Below are 20,671 nucleotides of genomic sequence, written 5' to 3'. Positions count from 1 at the left end.
GAGCGAAGAGGAGGAGGAGGAAACCGGAGATTTGGAGGGAAAGCGTGGAACTCAGCCCGGCCTCCTTTTTCTCTTGGCTCGGATGTCGCGGGCTGCAAACAACCGCCAGCGCCAGGAGGAGGAGGCGGAGGCGAAGGAGGCGGCGCTTGGCGGCGGCTAGACGAGAGGCGAAGGAGCCGCAGCTGCAGAAGGAGGCCCGACAAGGAGGAAGAGCTCCTTTCGGCGCTCAACGGAGAGCCAGCTGCGCCCTGGGGCTGCTTCAGCCTCCCGCGGGCTGGTGCATTGCGTTCCTCGACACTCCCCCCCCCCCAAAAAAAGCTCCAGACAGCTATCCGGCTGGTTTCCTTTCTAGCAGGCAGCGCAGAGGGTTTCTCTCCCTTTAGCTTCACCCCCTGTCCAACCCCAAGAAGAAGCAACCTGCTGCCCAACGTAGGGCTCTCCGGCACCAGTGGCTCCTGATACAACGCCCGCGCGAGTAAATCGCCTCGCATTCCGCGGTGCCGACTCCCGACGACTCATGCGGAGCTGGGGCTGTAAAACTATGAAGAGCGCGTGCATTCCTCTAAGCGACCCAAGCGGTCAGGCTTTTCCCGCTCGGTACCGCTTTGGACTGTTAGTGGTGGGAGAGGGGTGGTGGAAGTGCCCTTGTGCAACTTCTGTTGCACGTCGGAAGAAATTAAAACAATATATATAATTGTGCACTAAATTGTGCACTAAATCTCCGGTGTGCGGATGGAACATGCAGATATGCGATTCCCCCATCTGCTGCCTAGAGTGGTACAGTCCGTGGCTAAGCCTACTACCAGTTGATGGTGCTAAGAACGTTGAGCCTCAGGGCAGGTTTATATATTCAGCTGCATAACACAAGTTTTACACGAGGTTTAGGATTTTAGGCTACCTGGACAGTGGTGTCTGTGCATGCTTGGTTGCTTCCCAATTAGGAGGGAAAAGAGAAATGAAAGGGTGATCATTGAAATATAAAATATCCACCGTCTGCCGGCGGAAATGGCACATCCCAAGGAACGAAGTGCTGCTGGTTTCTGTTGAATGTTGGGCTGGGCTGTTGGCGTGCATTCTGCAAGATACACCGATGACTGAAAGTAAGACCTTGTTGAAAAAGATGATGCTGGCAGAGTCTGAAGCGCTTTCCCTTTACAATGGCCCATTCTGCATCTAGCATTCCCTCTGCTGTTTTACCAAACCCACTTTGGAACAGAAATTCCCCTCTACATTGCATGCCACTTTCACTTTGACTGATTGTCGGATTTTATGGCCGTGTCCCAGACTGCATGCCACTTTCACTTTGTTTGATCTCTCAGTTTTATGGTGCTCTGCATAGATATATGGCCATTTTATGGCCATTCATTGGTGATTTTACAGTCACTATGGAGTTGGCCCAGGGTATCTGAATGTAGTTTTGAGTTTTTCTGTTCCATTGTGGGGTTGGTAAAACAACGGAGCAAATGCTAGATGCAGAATGGGCCAATGTCACATTGGAATTGGGCTGCCCACCCATGCAAAGATACTGTGCAGTGTGGGCAAAGGCCCATTGGAAAGGGGTGCTGCCTCAGCCAGTGTCACACGAAAATTGCGCCTGAACTCGGTGGGCTTTATAAGAACAATAATTATTCAAGTCCAGTTGCTTCCTACAACAAGCAAAGAGATGGTGGAAGCCTTTTCTGGTTGATTGGTTTAATCTGTCCATTAAGAAATATACATTATCCCGGGTGTTACAGTGGTTTGAGTGTTGGACTAGGATCTTGTGGGCCCAGATTTGAATCCCTGCTGTACCATGGAAGATGTCTGGAGGCCCTTGGGCTGTTCGTTCTCTCTCCCGGTAATCAGCCTCACAGAGTTGTTTTGAGGATTAAACTGAGGAGGGGAGAAAGATGTAAACTGTTTGTGGGTCTCAGCTGAGGAGAAAAAAGTGAGAATAAATATATTTAAAGTAAAAACAATGGAAACTTTAAAAGTAGGGGGGCAGTGGTTTCTTCAGGGAATAAAGTGTGAAGTCATTATCTTTCAAATAATAGCATTTGACCTTGGTGTGCCACTTTAGAGTGTTCAGAATGCTTCCCAGCCACTCTCCCATCCTATGAAGTCACTATTATTATCCCTACATTTCTGATGGACAACTGAGGCTGTGTTATGTATTTTCTTATGTGTTATGCTATGTAACCTAAACCGGAGCTTCAGGCACAGGGTCCATTGACTCCCAGGTATTCTAAACCCTGCAGTCAGATTGGTCGCCGTTGTGTAACAGACCAATCCGGAAGGACTCTGACCTTCAGCGGGAATGAATCCCATTGGTCCTAAGCTCTCAATTGTAATTGGTCATTACTGTGCTAGGAGGTGCCGGTAATCAGCCTCACAGAGTTGTTGTGAGGATTAAACTGAGGAGGATGTAAACTGAGAAAGATGTAAACTGTTTGTGGGTCTCAGCTGAGGAGAAAAAAGTGAGAATAAATATATTTAAAGTAAAAACAATGGAAACTTTAAAAGTAGGGGGGCAGTGGTTTCTTCAGGGAATAAAGTGTGAAGTCATTATCTTTCAAATAATAGCATTTGACCTTGGTGTGCCACTTTAGAGTGTTCAGAATGCTTCCCAGCCACTCTCCCATCCTATGAAGTCACTATTATTATCCCTACATTTCTGATGGACAACTGAGGCTGTGTTATGTATTTTCTTATGTGTTATGCTATGTAACCTAAACCGGAGCTTCAGGCACAGGGTCCATTGACTCCCAGGTATTCTAAACCCTGCAGTCAGATTGGTCGCCGTTGTGTAACAGACCAATCCGGAAGGACTCTGACCTTCAGCGGGAATGAATCCCATTGGTCCTAAGCTCTCAATTGTAATTGGTCATTACTGTGCTAGGAGGTGTGGCCTCACTGGTTCAAAATGTATATAGTTGCATCCAGTGTTCCCTCTAAGCTGAGTTAGTGTGAGCTAGCTCACAGTTTTTTAGCCTCCGGCTCACACGTTTTTGTCTTGGCTCAGGAAGGATGGCTCCAGAGCAAACTAATTTATGCAGTAGCCAAATGGCTTGCTCACAATTTTAATGCCAGTAGCTCACAAAGTGGAATTTTTGCTTACAGGACTTCACAGCTTAGAGGGAACATTGTTCATTCTATGAGTCTTGCTGCTGTATTCTGAGCTGAATAAAGAAATCACTGTTTTGGAAACACTGCCTCAATCTCAGTATATAACAGGCTCCAAAGGAATTCACTGCGGAATCAAGATTTGGATAGGGGAATTTGAAGTTCACAGGCCAGTTTTTGACCCACTGTGCTACACTAGCCTTCCACAAAGGAAGATAATTCAGTGCCTTTTTATGAAGGAACAGGGCTGGAGTTTCAATAGAGAGATCGGGACTATTGAGTAAAGTACAGATGCATTATCTGTTGCTGTATGTGTTTATCGTGGTCTCATTGCATTGTATTTCTGCTTATGTAATACCAATTTCTGGCATTGTTTAATATGCCATGTTTAATAGTTATGGCTTGTTTCAGTCCTGGTCTCATTACATTGTTTATGAGATGTCTATACTATTGGTTGTACTGACTTAAATTATCTAATCCATCTTGAGTCTCAGTGAGTCAAGGTAAATGACAAATAATTCTGAGCAAAAGTAGAAAATGGGAAGAAATACTTGTCTGAGCAACAGGAATGTAATCCTTGCAATATTTCAGTGTGGTGAGATGTACTATTCCTGTTCGTCGGTGCCATTTGTACAACTTTGAAAGCCACAGATGGCATGCCATTTTTAAAAAGCCACCAACCTAGTTGAGTTTCCCAAATGGGCTACAGGAGTCTCAGGGCCTGGCTGATCAGACAGTTCCCCTTTGCTGGCTCTTGGAGCACAGTATCTTGCAGAGATTCAGGGATTACCATGAATAAGGGGCAGCTTCAGTATCAAGTGGAGTAAAGAAAACTCTGGAGGGGTTCCTCTGCTATAGCCAGAACCTAGACAGCAAATTCCTCTAGTCGCCAAAGATCCTGAGTAGGGTAGTTCTTCTCATTGTCCTCTTAATTTTTCCCCTTCAGTGTTAACAATTTGATAGTGGTATGCTTCTCTTACTTAAATCCTCTTTAAATCTTAACATACAGTATTTATTTGCTTCATGTATTTTTCTCACCAGTGGGGAACTCAAAGCAGCTTACACCTTTCTTCTCCACTTTATCACCACACCAAACCTGTGAGGAAGGTTAGCCTGAGAGTGAGACTATGCTGACTGGGCCAAGGTCACCCAGCAAGTGTCCGTGACATACTGGTGAGGTGACTCAAACCTGGGTTTCCCAGATCCTAGACTGACACTCTAACCATTACACCACAAGTAGTGATTACCCCTTTTCTGCTCATCAGAGTCCAAACATGTTTGTGTAGGTCCATGCAACCTATCTCCAGTTTGATCTCTTGACAGCTTAGAGGACTTCCATCTACAGTGAAATAGCATATCAAACTTTTGTTTATGCAGCTCTCTAGAAGAGAGGGTTCAAGTCCTTGCTTGGGCATAACCTGGTTTGGGAGTCATGATTACTGCTTCGTGAGAGACCTTTGCACCATCCTAGTTCTTATGAGGTTGGCAAATCGTATGTCTGGGCAGCTGCATCACTGGTCTCCAGATGGGGACTTATACGACTGCTTTTTTATATAGCCCCCCCTCATTCTCGCGCACGCACACACAAAATTCCTGCATATGGAAAAAGACATTGGATTTATACCCCTCCCTTCACTACCCGAAGGAGTCTCAGACTGGCTTACAAGTCTTGTTTCCCTTTTCCCCTCCCCACAGCAGACACCCTGTGAGGTAGGTGGGGCTGAGAGAGCTCTTTCAAGAACTGCTCATGAGAGAACAGCTCTGAAAGGACTTGTAACTAACCCAAGGTCACACCAGCAGCTGCATGTAGAGAAGTGGGGAAACAAACCCAGTTCTCCCAGATTAGAGTCTGCGCTCTTAACCATTACACCAAACTGGCTCTCTAGATGGCAGGTGGCAAAGGGTTCTCCTTGACATTTTAGCTTCCTATGCAGGGGATTTTGTGTATGGAGGAATCGCCATCTGTTACAGCTCAGAGATGATGTACAATAATAGGGTGCAGGGCATACCATGGTCAATCTCCAGACAGAAGGGCCTGGAAAAGAACTATACTTGAAATCTTGGAGCACTGCCTGTAGGATAGATGGACTAACAGTATAAGGAAGCTTCATCACCGTTGGCAACCAAGATATACCAAAATGTGATGAGAACAGATTGCTGTACAAAAAAATAGGGTGACATTTGTTCTTGTTTTTCTGTTCATTCTAATAAAGGAACAATTCTAAGGAAATAACAACTGCGTTTATTTACACTTGTTCCTCTTTTGCTATACTATCATGAGCCAGTTCAGAAACACCATGGTTCCAATTGCTGGCACTTCTTTTTCCCTGTAAATATACAGTGACATTCTTAGGATTCTCTAAATGTATTTTGACAAACTTCCTGGAGAGAGAGAACGGAATAAGAATGTTTTCCTTGTGTCTGCAGCTCAAATGGTTTCCATTAAAGCATGTTTCTTTGGCAATCAATAGAGCTGGTGACCCTCGTGAAAAAGCACACATCTGGTTTAAATGGAGAGATGTCTGCTCCAGATGTTGATCTATGCTAGCAGGGGCACCAGCTAAAGAGTCACATCTCATTCCACTAGGCATTACTTGGAATGCAACTTGTTGTGACGCACCAAACCCCTTTACCAGCTATGTATGATAGCTGCAGTGGCTCAAGTGGTTAAGACGCTGAATTGCAGGCTGTGGAAGGTCAGTAGTTCAGCAGTTTGAGACCCGGGTGTCGCATGATGGAGTGAGCTCCCATCTCTAGCTCCAGCTCCTGCCAACCTAGCAGTTCGAAAGCAAGAAATTGCAAGTATATAAATAGGTACCACTTCGGTGGGGAGGTAACAGCGTTCTGTGCGCCTTGGTGTTTAGTCATGCCGGCCACATGACCACGGAAACGTCTTCGGACAGCGCTGGCTCTTCGGCTTTGAAACGGAGATGAGCACTGCAACCCTAGAGTCGGATTCGACTGGCTTTCGAGTAAGGGAACCTTTACCTTTACCTATGATATCTTACCATGAGTTATAATGAATCTTTTGTCTGAGCTACTTGGTTGGAGCTGCCAATTTGGCAGGCTGGGGGCATTGAGCACCTGGTAGATCTCTATACATGCTTGATGGGTTGAATTCTCTTTGCTGAATAACCAGTTGTGCAGCTTTAGGGTACTGGATACCTGGCCTACCATAACAGAGGCAGTACTATATAATGACAAATAGAAGGTCTTGCATAATAGTACTAGGATCAATCATTACTGGAGACATACAGCTTCCTGGATAAGTTATTTTGTACCTTTCTAACAACTGTGAAGCCCTGACCTGAATGGCCCCGGTTAGCTTGATCTCATCAGATCTTGGAAGCTAACCAGAGTCAGCTGTGGTTAGTGCTTGGATAGGAGACCACCAAGGAAGTCCAGGCTGCTCCACAGGGGCAGGCAATGGCAAATCACCTCTGGAAGCTAACCAGAGTCAGCTGTGGTTAGTGCTTGGATAGGAGACCACCAAGGAAGTCCAGGGCTGCTCCACAGAGGCAGGCAATGGCAAATCACCTCTTGCCTTGAAAACCCTACAGGGTCACCATAAGTTGGCTATGGCTTGACAGCACTTTCCACCACACCAACCATGAACACATACACGGGGGGGGTTGGTTGGTCAATCTTAGGTAGTGTTTCCCAGCCAGTGATGTCTCTGACTTACCCATAACTGTTCCTCCCCCACAAACTGCAAAGACATCAATGCCCCGGCAAATTATATTTGGTAAGTGATAACGATGCCTGTTAGTATTGCCATGTTTTGGCAATACCCTGTGGACGGATACAGATAGGAGACAAAAACATTAAAATAATAAAATGTTAACAGAGGCAGCGGCAACAGCTATTACTACTTGCACTGTGTGTCACAAGAACTCTGGCCTTTTTGTCTTTTTGAGAACATTATCTTCTCTAGCATGAACAGTTTACACTGCCCAAGCAGTTTATTAAAAGCACTTAACCAGAGTTCAGCATCCTAAAGAGAGTTTAATGTAAACAATACACTTTAAGGGACTTGTTTCTTCTCATTCCTGACCTGGAATCATTCTGTCAACACTCCTACAAGAAATACAGGATGCCAAATGTCTGAAATGGAGAAGTCCAACTTTAAATTTAGGAGCTAAAGCAGTGGTCTCCAACCTTTCCCAGACATGAGACTCATCATGAGTATGGTAGCAACTGAGCTGCAAACACCTGACACCAGAGTCACATGACAGGAAAGGGGGAGCCATAGTTAAGACCTCAGTGGCATCGAGGTTTGGACTGTAGGCAGCTGACCAAGGGGGCCAGGAAACACAAGCTGAGCATCAGGAGGTATACTGTAGTAAGGAAGAAACCCAAGAGTTAGAGCTGTGAAGAAGTCCTGTGTGCCACTGAGAGACACTGCACCATTCTTATGCTCCTCTCAGTGTGCATGCAATGAGAGATGTGCCACAGTGCCTTTGCTCCACACTTGCAGATCCTTCTAAAAGGCAGCAAAAAAGTGACATTTCTATAGGGATCTCTAACCGCGAATAGAAACACAGAGGCAGAGGATATGATGAGGTTTAGTTGTTATGCATATATTAGAATACCATTCAGAATGCTGACTCATTCTGGGCAGGGATACACTCCCCTTAAAGGAACAGACTCTGGGAGTGCTCCTGGACCCAGGCCTACCACAGAATCAGCAGATGCAGCTGTGGCAAGGCATGCCTTCTACCAACTTTGACTGGCTAGCCAGCTGCAGCCTTTCCTGTGCAGAAAAGAGCTGGCTAGTGTGGTGCATGCCCTGGTTACATCTAGATTACTGCAGTGCGCTTGATGTGGGGCTGTCTGGAGCACTCACTGGAGAAGACCCTGATGCTGGGAAAGATTGAAGGTCAAAGAAGACGGGGACGGCAAAGGATGAGATGGTTAGACAGTGTCATAGATGCAATGAACATGAAATTGAGCAAACTTCAGAGGACAGCGGAAGACCGGAAGGCCTGGCGGGAGCTGGTCCATGGGGTCGCGAAGAGTCGGACTCGACTGTGCGACTGAACAACAACAACAAATGATTTGGGACCAACGTAACTGGAGGACTGCCTACTCCCTTATGAGCCTACCCTACCACTATGGTCATTTTTGGAGGTTCTGCTTTGGGTGGTCCCACCTACTGAGATTTGGCAAGTGGCAATGCGGGCCTTTTCTGGAATTCTCTCCCCAGGAAGACTTGTCTGTCCTCTTCCATTACCATCTTGCACCAGCAGGTTGAAGACTTTTTTTTGTCTTATTTGGTGTTCCCTCAATGATCCCTCCTTCCTGCCCGATGTTTTGTTTTTTTAATGTTTTTGTATGCATGTTAGCTCTGGGTTTTTATTGATTTTTGGTTGGTTTGAATAGTTTCTGACATGTAATTTTATTATGTATTTTTTAATTTGCTAGCTGCCTTGGTAGCCCTGATGATGGCAGAAAGGCAGAGAATTAGTTTTAAAATAAATAATAAATATTATTTATAACATGTAAACACGCTGTTGAAATTAACTATACAAAAGACACATGTTGTTCCTACTTTGCCTTTTCCATGAGATTATATACCAACATATTTGACCTGCTGCCTCTTTTCACCTCTTTGTAAGAAAGCTACGGCTGCTTCCTGACCTTTAAATAAACGAGTGGATGATGAACTAAAATATATAATATAAAACAATCACACACAGATGGAACAGGTGTCTTTAACTTAAACGTCAACAGCACTTTATTAACTATCCCCCAAATCTTTCCCACTTCCTTTTAATTCATACATCTACTTGAATTATTACAGTACAGGATGTTAAATATTATTATGACATCTGAAACTCTTCATATATATTTTTTACATTATACACCTAATTTAAAAGTCTAGAGGGGGAGAGCAGATGTGCATTTGGAAAAAAAAAACCCAGGCACATTATGCATATTTTACAACCTTGAAAACATGAAACATGGTAAGGTTCTAACATACTTGTTGAAATTAGTTACTTTGCCTACTGTTGAGTAAACAGATATTTTTGACTTCCTAAGAAAAGCAACTTCATTTTCATCTCGGGACAAAAAAAATATTTTTTCTGTAAAAAATTCCTTATTTGTTTGCAATGTAAATCACTTTGTGTTTCTCTATGGTATTAATGTCGTGTTCCAACTGTTTCATCTGCAACTCTAGTCTTTCTTTGTTAAGTTTCTTTGGTAACGTATCAATTTCTACCGAAAGGCTTTGGAATGCCTGATGAACCTGTTCCCAGTTCTTCTTAAGACCCTATATGAATTACAGGAAAGAAACAGTTAATTTGATTGATATGTAAGCATGTAGAAAAATTCTACAAAAACAGACTTTAATAATTTTAGAGCCCACCCTAGTGACACAAGAGAGAATTGAAGTAGTATGTCACAGAGTATCCCCCCCCCCAAAGTAGGGACAAAACATTTGATGTTTGAGGATATGCCATGGAGGCCTGTTAATGCACATCTAAAGACAGACAGTGATGAGATGGAATCCAACTTTTCAAATTAACTTTGTGCACCCTAATTGCTTAAAATTTCGGCCATATCCCATGGGCTGCTCAGTCCTATATACAAGCATTCAAGAGCTCCATCTAGTGAAAAAAAATCTACCCATTCTATTCTAATACTTTTATAAATACTTTCCTATTTCTGTCTGTCCTTATTCTTGAGACAACCCAATCTAAGTCAGTCCACATACGTCAAGAAGTTCCTCCCGCTCTTCATCAGAGAGCCGTTTCATGGCTCTGTCTTGAAGAGTCTTCTTCACGTAGGCATCATACGCCTCCTGGGCTCTCTTTGCCTCTTCGTTCCGCCTAATTACATATTCTGGAGTAACGCCATAATCCTACAAGAAACAAAAGGTTCACAAAAAAATTTAAAAATGCATGTGTAATATAAATGTTGAAATAACTTGTGTTTATTGAGAAAGACAATTCAGCATATTTCTAATATCCCCACTCCTTGACCAAATTGCAAGGGTCGCATATATTGGAGAACCTATCTGGTTGTAGTCTAAATGGATGTCTGCATGAACATCTTTCTGATTTGACAAAATTTTCATTTTCACCTTTTTGCATCGTGGAAGCCTGCAACTGAAGGCTATCTCGGTGACAACTAGAAAATGAGAGATTGCAGAAACTAATCCGGTCAACCCCCTTTTCCTCCAGGGAGCCTGGTGGCAGAAAGTGCCATCGTAGTGGGTTTATGGTGACCCTGTAGGGTTTACAAGGCAAAAGATGATTTGCCATTGCCTGCCTCTGTGTAGCAGCCTTGGACTTCCTTGGTCGTCTCCCAACCAAGTACTAGCCAGGGGTGACCCTGTTTAGCTTATGAGATATGAGATCAGGCTAGCCTAAGCCATCCAGATCTGGCCGGGGAGGTTAGGTGATGTATATGATTCTCCTATACTCCATTTCATCTTCACAAGAACCCTATGAAGTCCATCAGAGTGAGATAATGAGCCCATGGCCACACCACTTCGGTGGGAAGGTAACAGCGTTCCGTGCGCCTTGGTGTTTAGTCATGCCGGCCACATGACCACGGAAACGTCTTTGGACAGCGCTGGCTCTTCGGCTTGGAAACGGAGATGAGCACCGCAACCCTAGAGTCGGATTCGACTGGCTTTCGAGCAAGGGAACCTTTACCTTTATACTCCATTTGATCTTCACAAGAACCCTATGAAGTCCATCAGAGTGAGACAATGAGCCCATGGCCACTCCTTGGCCTTCATGGCAGATTGGGGATTTGAACCCAGGTATTCCCTCTCCTGATCCAACATGGTAAACTCTACTCCACACTGTGCACAACAACCACTGTCCAATCCTGTCCCTTCCCTATGCATGATAATGTATATAGGAGAAAGGCTGCTGCACAGAAATCCCCTTGCATACAACAGAACAGCCTGCCTCTTTATTCAGCACACCATAACTTCTTAAATGTACAATCAAGATGCTAATAAGTTCAAAGTATTTTGTTCATGTCTCCTCAGCCCCACGATTTTTACAACCATTTGTAAACATACCTTTTTTTTTAGGTACCTTGGAACAAGTCCTGAAGTTTCAAGGAGAAATTTGTCTCCTTGGTACTTGTCGACAGTAACTGGTACCGGTTTCTTAGGCACTCCCATGATAACATTTGCTGCATTTGTGTTTATGAAATTCTTTTGACTCTGAATGCCCATAACTGGATGATCTGTTCTGTGGGGAACACTTAATTTTAAAGGTTTCTTTCCAGCTTGATCTTTTTTCCCTGTTTTTGATAAAGAGCAACAAACTTACAGTAAATACATTTTTCCCATCTCACAGGTATCTTTAAAAAAGCACAAAAATGAAAATTTTAAAGCACTTTCTCTCAACAAGGTTTCCCCTGCTTATGTTCAGAATTTCACTTATTTATTTAGAACGCAAGTATTCCACCTCTTCAGAAACCTGCTTGAGGTGGCTTACAAGATATAATCATAAAACATGATGTCATTAAAATTAACGAATGCAGCCAATCAGAAGTATAAAAGCATATTAGAAACCTAGAGCATAAAACATGTAGCACCCCATAATAGTCCTCAGGCTAGAAGCAGACTGTAAAACAACTGGAAAGCTTAAATCCTCTAGTTACAAGCCTGGGTTATCATGTTTTGACCCGGAGCATAAAAGAAGAGAGTAGGGTCTAGGTCAGTGATGGCGAACCTTTTAGAGACCGAGTGCCCAAACTGCGACCCAAAACCCACTTATTTATCGCAAAGTGCCAACACGGTAATTTAACCTGAATACTGAGGTTTTACTTTAGAAAAAACAACTCATACATTAACTTACGATGATCCAAACAAAGTAAGGAAAGCAATCCCGAATGCTTTCATTTACTTAAAGTTATTTGGCAGAGAATTCAACACTTTAATGATGGTCTGGGCCTGGCTGGGGCGATGGCCAGTGTTCCCTCTAAACTGAGTTAGTGTGAGCCAGCTCACAGTTTTTTAGCCTCCGGCTCACACGTTTTTGCCTTGGCTCAGGCAGGAGGGCTCCAGAGCAGACTCATTTATGCAGGAGCCAAATCGTTCACTCACAGCTTTAATGCCAGTAGCTCACAAAGTAGAATTTTTGCTCACAGGACTCCACAGCTTAGAGGGAGCACTGGCGATGGCACGTGTGCCTACAAAGAGGGCTCTGAGTGCCACCTCTGGCACCCGTGCCATAGGTTTGCCACCACTGGTCTAGGTGAACCTCAAGGGGGTGGGGCCTTGAGGTGCTACCACTGAAAAAGCCCTCTCTGGTCACCACTGGCCACAAGAGGATCTTCACGTTGGCTGGACAATAAGAGAGGAGACCGTCCTTCAAGCTCTGTGGGAGCAACACACAGAGGGCTTCAAAGGTAAGGACCAGCAATCTGAATTGTGCCTGGAAATAGACAGACAGTTCAGAAATTTCACTGGGATTATATAATCCGTATATCTTGCCCTGGACCGTATCTTGGCTGCCGTATTTTGGACCTGCTGAAGTTTCCAGACAGTTTTCAAGGGCAGCCCCGTTACAGTAATCTAACCTGGATGGGATTCAGAAAATGGATCGCTGTGGCCAGCTTTTGCTTTTAAAAGAAGGGCTGTAGCTGACAGGGGGTGCTACATGCCATAGATGAGACCTGAGCCTCCAAATGCAGGCCAGGATCTACCAGCACTCCTAACCTATGAAACTGCTCCTTCGGGGAGAGGGGAAACCCCTCCAGGAAGGCTGACTCCTCACTCCTCAAGTAGCTTCTCCACTGATCAACAGGACCTGAGCTCCAGTTTATTGGCTCTCAGCGATCACATTACGTCCATCGGGCCCATTATGTTCTCCAGCCTGCCAGTTCGTCATTGCTCTCATTTTCCTCTCCTGCCCCTTTGGTGTGGATGCTCTCTAGCCCTAAATGGCATGCTTCCTTATGACACTGTGGCCTCATGCAGGCCGTGATTATTGGAAGCAGCATGTGTAACCAGTGGCGTGCCACAAGGGACAGCTCACAGCCTTTGGTAGCTGGCCAGAAAGTGAGCCTGTCCTGTCCAACAACAGAACTGAATTATACTGTTGTAAACTAGGTCAGGAACACATAAACATTGTCTGCGCAGGCCCAAAAGCAAACTGCTGGATCTCATAAAAATAATACAAGGCACTCAGCCACTCTCCTGGACCTCTCAGTAGCTTTCAATACCATCAGTCACGGTATACCTCTGCCTTTCTGGGTTAGTTCTGGAAGGGACTGTTTTGCATGGTTTCCAGTCCTAACTGGAAGGCAGGTTTCAAAAGGTGGTGCCAGGGGACTGCTGCTTGGGCCCTTGACCACTGGGGTCTCGTGGGGCTCGGTCTTGTCTCCTATACGTGTGCATGAAACTGATGGGTGAGGTTATCCAGAGGTTTGGGCCAGGTTTTCACCAATATGCAGGTGACACTCAGCTCCACCTCATGCTTCTAGCTGATCCCAGAGAGGCTGCAGAAATCCTAAACTGGTGTCTGGAGGCAGTTTTGGGGTGGATGTGGGCTAATAAACTAAGATGAACCCTGACAGAATGGAAAGGCTACTGGTGAGCAAAAGGTCTGACCCAGGATTTAAGGCGTCCCAAGTTCTGGATGGGGTTGCAGTCCCTTTGAAGGAACAGGCTGGTAACTTGGGGTGCTCCTGGACCCTGGCCTACCGTTGCACAAGCAGGTGGCAGCTGTGGCCGGCAGTGCCCTGATCAGCTTTGATTGGTTAGCCTGCTGCCCCCTTCCCTGGGCTGAAAAGATCCAGCCACTATGGTGCATACCCTGGTAGACAGGATTACTCCAGTAAGCTGTACGTGGGGCTGCCCTTGAAAAGTACTTGGAAACTTCAATGGGTACAGAATGCGATAGCAAGGATGCTGACTGAAGTGGATCACAGGGGCCATATCACTCGTTTTGGCCCATATACACTGGCTCCCAATTTGTTTTTGAGCCCAATTGAAGGTGCTGATGTTGACCTGCAAAGCTCTATATGGCTGGAGGCCAGCATACCCGAAGGATCACCGACTCCGATACAAACACACACAATCACTAAGGTAGTCTTCTGAAGCGCTGCTTTGGCTGGCTCCACCTTGTAAAGTTAGACAGAAGGCAATCAGAAAGAGGGCCTTCTTGGCTGTGGCGTCGAAACTATGGAGCTCTCTTCCCAGGGATATTCCTCTGCCCCTTTCTGTGGGTGAATAAATACCCTTTTGTTTAATTTGGGGTTCCCTCAGTGATCCCTACTTCCTATATTTTTTTAACTACCATTTAAGTAGTTGGGTTTTGGTATTTTAGTTTTGGTTTAAATTGCTTTTATGAATTGTTTTTATAATGTTTTAACTGTTGGGCCACCTTCGTGCCCCCCAATGGACAGAAAGATTCCATACAAAATTTGTAAACAAAATACAGGCTCAAAAAAAAACATTCAAAACAACTGATAGTTGTGCAATAAAAACACAAAAATGTCCTAATGATTTTGAAGTACTGTCTTAGTGTCAGAAACATTTCACAGCCGCTCTACTGAGACTCTTGATCATTTCAGCTGGCCAGGCAGCAGTGCAGGGGAAATGGGGCCTGTCACACTTCTCAAAATCATTGGGGCTATTTTTGTGAAAACGAAATACCTTTCTTCACAAGGGGGGGAATCAAAGTGGCTTACATTATACTCCTCGCCTCTATTTTATCCTCACAACAAACCTGGGAGGTAGGTTAGGCTGAAAGCATATGACTGGTCCAAGGTCAACCAGCAAACTTCCATGGCAGAGTGGGGATTCTAGTCCAGCACTCTCATACTACAGAAGCATAAACATGAATAAGAGTGAGCTTTTCCAAAGTATTTGGTGAATGGTCTTTTTTTTAAAAAAAGTCTCCTTTGAGAAAATACATTAATAGTTGGTCCAGTTCTGTTGGGATGTGGCACACGGCTCAATATCAGAGCATCTGCTTTGTATGTAGAATGTTCCAGGTTCAGTTCCTGGAATCTCTAGTTTAAAATGGATCAGATAGCAGTTGATGTGTCTACACTTCCACCTGAAACCCTGGAGAGCCACTGCCAGTCCATACTGAACTTGGCAGACCAAAGCTCTGACTCAGTACAAGGCAGCTTCATGCGTTACACTGAGCAGTGACTTCATCCAGGTCAGAAGCAAAAACTAAGCAGGTAAACTTGTGGCATTTGTACATCACAGAGGTTGAATCAAACCGTTGTTCCTAAATCACAATGTATTGTGAGGTTTGAATGTACCGTATAACTTTCCACAGTAGGAAACAGCAGAATATAGAGTAACTTGTTTTTCCGCAGTTTTAGTGAATGATTCATAGACAAGCTGTACATGGAACCATATATCTCAGAGGCAATCTCTGCCCATAGTACCCCATACTTTTGTAAGATCAGGCCAAGCTTTGTTAATGATATTCGTGCACAACCTTTATACCTGTCAGTAGAAGCAGGGCCTTTACAGCTGCATCTCCAAATTGGTGGAACAATCACCACCTGGAATTGTTTGTCTCTGCATAATTTTTAAAAGTGCTTTAAAACCTTCTTTTTCGATTAAGCATTTGCAATTTCTTTACATGGACTGTTTTCTGATCAGTTGATGTTTTATTTTTTTTAGTTGTTGTCTTGTGCTGTTAAGTTTTTGTTAAGTTAACTTTACTGATTATTTTTCTATTAAAGCTATTTTATTTTTCATGTTGTAATGACTTTGATAATGTACTGGGAAAGTGGCACGCACATAGTCTAAGTCAACAAATAATACAAAACTGAAATAAAAATGCCTTCAGATATTGTTATGTTCCAAACATACTCTTTGGTAGTTTTGGTTCCTTTGAATGTTTCTGAAGAAAGTCTTTTGGAGAAGGTACATGGACTTTTGCTGGTCCCATGGTCTTCCACTGAGATTTACTCTGCTGTATTGTATGTTTCACATATGGATTCAGTTTTGATATGTATCTTTAATGAAAAGAAGATATACAAGCTATAACAAAAAGTCAAAAGGCAAATGACTTTTTCTATATACTATTTTGCCCTATTTGTGTATGTGATCTAAAATTCAAGAGATCTAAAATTAAGAACATAAGAAAAGCCCTGTTGGATCAGACCAGTGGTCCGTCTAGTCTAGCATCCTGTATCACAGTGACCAAACAGTTACTATGGGCCAACAGGGCACAGTTACAATCTCCTTTCCCTTCCCACAACAGACATCCTGTGGGCAGTGTTTCCTCTAAGCTGAGTTAGTGTGAGCTAGCTCACCATTTTTTAGCCTCTGGCTCACACATTTTTATCTTAGCCCAGGAAGGATGGTTCCACAGCAAACTAATTTATGCAGTTGCCAAATTGCTCGCTCACAACTTTAATGGCAGTAGCTCACAAAGTAGAATTTTGGCTCACAAGACTCTGCAGCTTAGAGGAAGCATTACCTGTGAGGTAGGTGTGGCTGAAAGAGCTCTTTCAAAGACTGCTTTTGAGAGAACAGCTCTGAAAGAACTTGTGACTGAGCCAAGGTCACACAAGCAGCTACATGTGGAGGAGTGGGGAATCAAACCCGATTGTCCCAAATTTGAGCCTACGCTCTTAACCACTACACCAAACTGGACTTAGAAAATCCCTCCGTTATTCTGCCATGACTTCACATCTCATGGATGACAAAGGTGAAGCATCCTCTTTTGAGATGGCCGAAAGTCCAGTACAGGTCATTTAATTGATGATACTTTCTTACTGTACAGTTATATCACTAGTGACGCAACAATAATAGCTGCATGGCAAAACCCTAGCTCCACTGAAACTGTTGGTTCTGCTCGCTTGGACTGCACTGGACCCATGATTTTTTCCCCAACACCTATTAACACAGCAATTTCCAAACTGTGTGTCATTCATACTGGTGTGAAACAAGAGGGCCTGAAATGGGCCTTGATAAATTAAGCCATCACACTGGATGTGACCCATCTCTGTGCCAATTTATTTAATTTTTAAAATTAATTTATTAAATATATATGCCACCTGAGATACTTGGGTGACGCAGGTTACAACTAAAACAATACCATTAAAGCTCAGTCACGAGAACAGAAAATGAAGCCATCAAAACAAGCCACTGAAAACCTTTACCACACCTTTTCTCCCATTTGGTGTAGTAGTTAAATGCGCAGAATCTAATCTGGGAGAACCAGGTTTGATTTCCCACGCCTCCACTTCCACCTGCTGGATAACCTTGGGAAAGCCACAGTTCTGGCACAGCTGTTTCTTGAAAAAAAAAGAGCAGTTTCTGTCAGAGCTCTCTCAGCCCCACCTACCTCACAGGCAATGTTCCCTCTAAGCTGTGGAGTCTTGTGAGCAAAAATTCTACTTTGTGAGCTACTGGCATTCAGGTTGTGAGTGGGTGATTCGGCTGCTGCATCAATTAACTTGCTCCGGAGCCATCCCTCCTGAGCAAAGACAAAGATGTGTGAGCCAAGGCTAAAAAAACTGTGAGCTAGCTCACACTAACTCAGCTTAGAGGGAACATTGGGGGTGTCTATTGTGGGGAGGGGAAGGGAAAGGAGTTTGTAAGCCGCTCCAAGACTCCTTTGGGTAGTGAAGGGTGGGATATAAATCCAATCTCTTCTCTTCTTTTTCTTCAAAAAGCAAAAGGTGGTGGATATGATCACCCACCCCATTTGACCTGTCATCATTGCACCAACTCAGGAGTAAAAACTAGATAAGCTCCTCAGTGCCCTGATGCAGGGTTTTAGGTGTTGTGTTTTTCATCTTTCCCTTCATCCAAGCAACTTAGGTGGCCAAACATACTTCTTTCTCCATTTTACTCTAACAACGCCTGAGAAGTACATTCAACTGAGACAGAGTGATCAGCCCCAGTGAGTTTCAGGGTCTAAGTGGGAGTTTGTACTTGGATCTCTGGGGCCAAGTCCAGAACAGTGATCATTTACCACACCACCCTGACTCTTTTGCTACAGCAAAATATGGTGCTCAGTACAGCAGATAAGTGCTAGAACAACCAGGATTGTGCAGAAGTCAAAGTCCTGTCCCTGAGTTTTGATTAGGAAACAGGGAGGGTGGAATGTCAGGAAAAATCACTAAGTAGGCTATTCTGAAGTTGTGAGAAGGAAGGTGGCCTTTATTCTGGATGCTGATTTCAAAGATATTCTTAGTGACAAGTGAAATGTGCTTCCAAGTTTAATTCAGGAAAAAAACAAACCACAGACAGAAGGGTGGTTTGGTCTGATAAATCAATTTTAGCACAGGTTCACTACATGTTGAAAAGAAAAAAAAATAGGTTGACTGCAGTACTTTATAGAAACACTGGACTATGGGAACACAAATATTTCATTCCTATAAACCGTATTGCAAGCGTGCATAGTTCCACAATAGAACAGACCCGTGTTAGAGGAAAAGAAGAGGTCTCTAAAGTGAGATTACCCATTGTGTTTACCTTGTCCTCCCTTTTAGCTCTTTCATGGTACCATTCTTACCACGAAGGCCCTGTAATTCTGGAAAAGAAGTCTAGTGATTGATGGACTTGCAGACACTGAAGAAGAAGAGCGTTTTTTTTTGCCTTCAAGTCACAGCTGACTTATGGTGACCCCGTATGGTTTTCAACGCAAGAGATATTCAGAGGTGGTTTGCCATTGCCTGCCTCCACATCACAACCCTGGTGTTCCTTGTAGGTCTCCCATCCAAATACTAGCCAGGGCCGGCCCTGCTTAGCTTCTGAACTCTGATGAGATCAAGCTAGCCTGGGCTACCCAGGTCAAGGCACTGAAGAAAATAAATTGATAAATAAGGTAGAGTAACTCTTCCAAAAGTTGCATTTTCCTGGATCAGTTTGAGGAAAGGAATTTAAGGGATGCTGTTCAAAAGAACATGCTAACTGTACCAAGGAAAAGATTCGGGAAAAGAAGAACAAGGGGTGAACAAGGAAAAATATTTTGGAAATGAAGAACAAAGGAAATTTGTAATATGGTTGTATCTAAAATTAATATAAAGTGGCACCTCTATGCATATTTCCTTGAAAGTAATTCCCACGGAATTCAGTGGTGTCTGCAACAATCTTAAATGGATTACACCATTCTGAGTCTATTTTTGAAGTCAGTGGGCTTTGAAGAAAGTAACATTTTTTAGGATTGCACTGTATTGCATGCATTGCTAGTAGCCTTCCTTTTTTACTTTGTTCTCTTGGCACACAAGAGTAACCAACGGTAACCTTTGAGATGCTCCTAAATAGTATCTATAATGGATCCAGCATCAGATAGTTTTGGTAAATTAGCAGTCTGAGTTCCTTAGCCAGTAAAACTAGAGTCTTATGGTACCTTAAAGACTTTTAATTCTCACTAGAGCTGGCGTGATCTGGTCCATGGGGTCGCAAAGAGTCGGACTCGACTGTGCGACTGAACAACAACAAGAGCTTGCTTTAGCAGATAAAATGGGCACAAAAGCATAGGCTAGAATAAAAACTGATCAGTCTTTAAGGTGCCACCAGTTTATTTTACTCAAAGAAACCTAGTTTTCCTGATGAATGTCACTGATACCTCCTGTCATTTCAATTGCTGTTGTGTGACAGATTCTAAATTCAGCTTCTGTTAGTGTAACAGCACAGTTTTGTAAGGAAGTGTGTATCTCTCAATAACCAATCCAAAGCTTTGTCAAAACGGCTCCAAAGGGAAATGTTATATCCTCCTACCTAGGTCCCTTGAAAGGCTTGTGTGGAACCTGAGGTATTAGATTGTAAATGCTCTCCTCCACCAGCAAGGCAGCCATCTTCCCAATAGTAAGTCCTGCAGGCAATTTAATTAAAAAAAGGTGCAGACGATTAATTCCTCCCCTTCAGATTCTCACTCACAAACCCCCTTCCCTTAAAAGGTAACATTTGTTCTAGGATAAACTTTCACAAATCAGAGTTCCCTTTGTCAAATGTGAGTCATAAAAGCTTATTCTGGAACAAACCGTGTTAGCCTTGCGAGTATCGTAGTTTATTTCGCTGTTCCAGACTAGCATGGCTCCCCACTTGGAATTTAACACACCCAAGCCTTGTTTCTACTTCTATTCATTTCTCCTCCTCCCCATTTCTTTCCTTTTTCTTATTAACAATGAAAGAAGCATTTCTGCCGCACGTTGGATGTAGAGAGATGGATTTAAGGTGAAAACGCCCAACTTGAATGGGTTCTAGAATCTAGGTACAAGACAGTGCAGACGATCTCTTTAGCACGTGTGTACAGGAACACCGTCTGAAACCCCCATCCCTCCCTCCTCCTTCTTCTTCCTATTCTATCCAGCCTCTCTCTTTCCTCCTCCAAGCCTTACCCGGCCACTTGCCCTCTGCTCGGATGTATCTCCGCTCTCATTCGAACCTTCCTGCAACCCTTCGCAACAGCGGCTTAGAATGAGTAACTACCCAGCCTACTGTTTGGTTGCTCCGGGAAACGATTGCCCGGCAACATGCATGTGTGTGGAAGTAGAATGCGGCTTTGTGACGTCACTTCCGGAGCAATGAAAACAATGAAGGGGGAGGGGAGGGGAAAGAATCATGCGCAGGCGCAGCAACCCGCTAGCGCTCAGAAGAGGAGGAAGC

General features: G+C 43.9%; 1 protein-coding gene across 1 annotated transcript; it reads right to left on the bottom strand.

Moving 5' to 3' along the window:
* Positions 1-9,076: 9,076 nt before the first annotated feature.
* ENKUR (enkurin, TRPC channel interacting protein) lies at positions 9,077-20,538 on the bottom strand. Its single transcript, XM_015414299.1, has 6 exons — positions 20,404-20,538; positions 19,784-19,877; positions 15,917-16,062; positions 11,144-11,370; positions 9,821-9,967; positions 9,077-9,376 (listed from the first exon to the last, which is right to left on the bottom strand). Exons 2-6 carry the CDS (start codon positions 19,858-19,860, stop codon positions 9,203-9,205), a joined length of 771 nt encoding a protein of 256 aa, XP_015269785.1. The 5' UTR covers positions 19,861-19,877; positions 20,404-20,538; the 3' UTR covers positions 9,077-9,202.
* Positions 20,539-20,671: the final 133 nt, after the last annotated feature.

Source organism: Gekko japonicus, unplaced genomic scaffold (assembly GCF_001447785.1).
Source record: "Gekko japonicus isolate JY-2015 unplaced genomic scaffold, Gekko_japonicus_V1.1 scaffold80, whole genome shotgun sequence".
In the NCBI taxonomy this organism is placed as follows: Eukaryota; Metazoa; Chordata; class Lepidosauria; order Squamata; family Gekkonidae; genus Gekko; species Gekko japonicus.
This window is presented reverse-complemented; position numbering and strand designations above follow the sequence as displayed.

Coding starts and splice junctions, on each gene's coding strand:
- ENKUR (XM_015414299.1), bottom strand. CDS start 19,860: ATGGCTGCCTTGCTGGTGGAGGAGAGCATTTACAATCTAATACCTCAG. Junction 11,371..15,916: donor GGAACCAAAACTACCAAAGA/GTATGTTTGGAA, acceptor TATCAAAAACAG/GGAAAAAAGATCAAGCTGGA. Junction 9,968..11,143: donor CAAGGTACCTAAAAAAAAAG/GTATGTTTACAA, acceptor TGTTTCTTGTAG/GATTATGGCGTTACTCCAGA.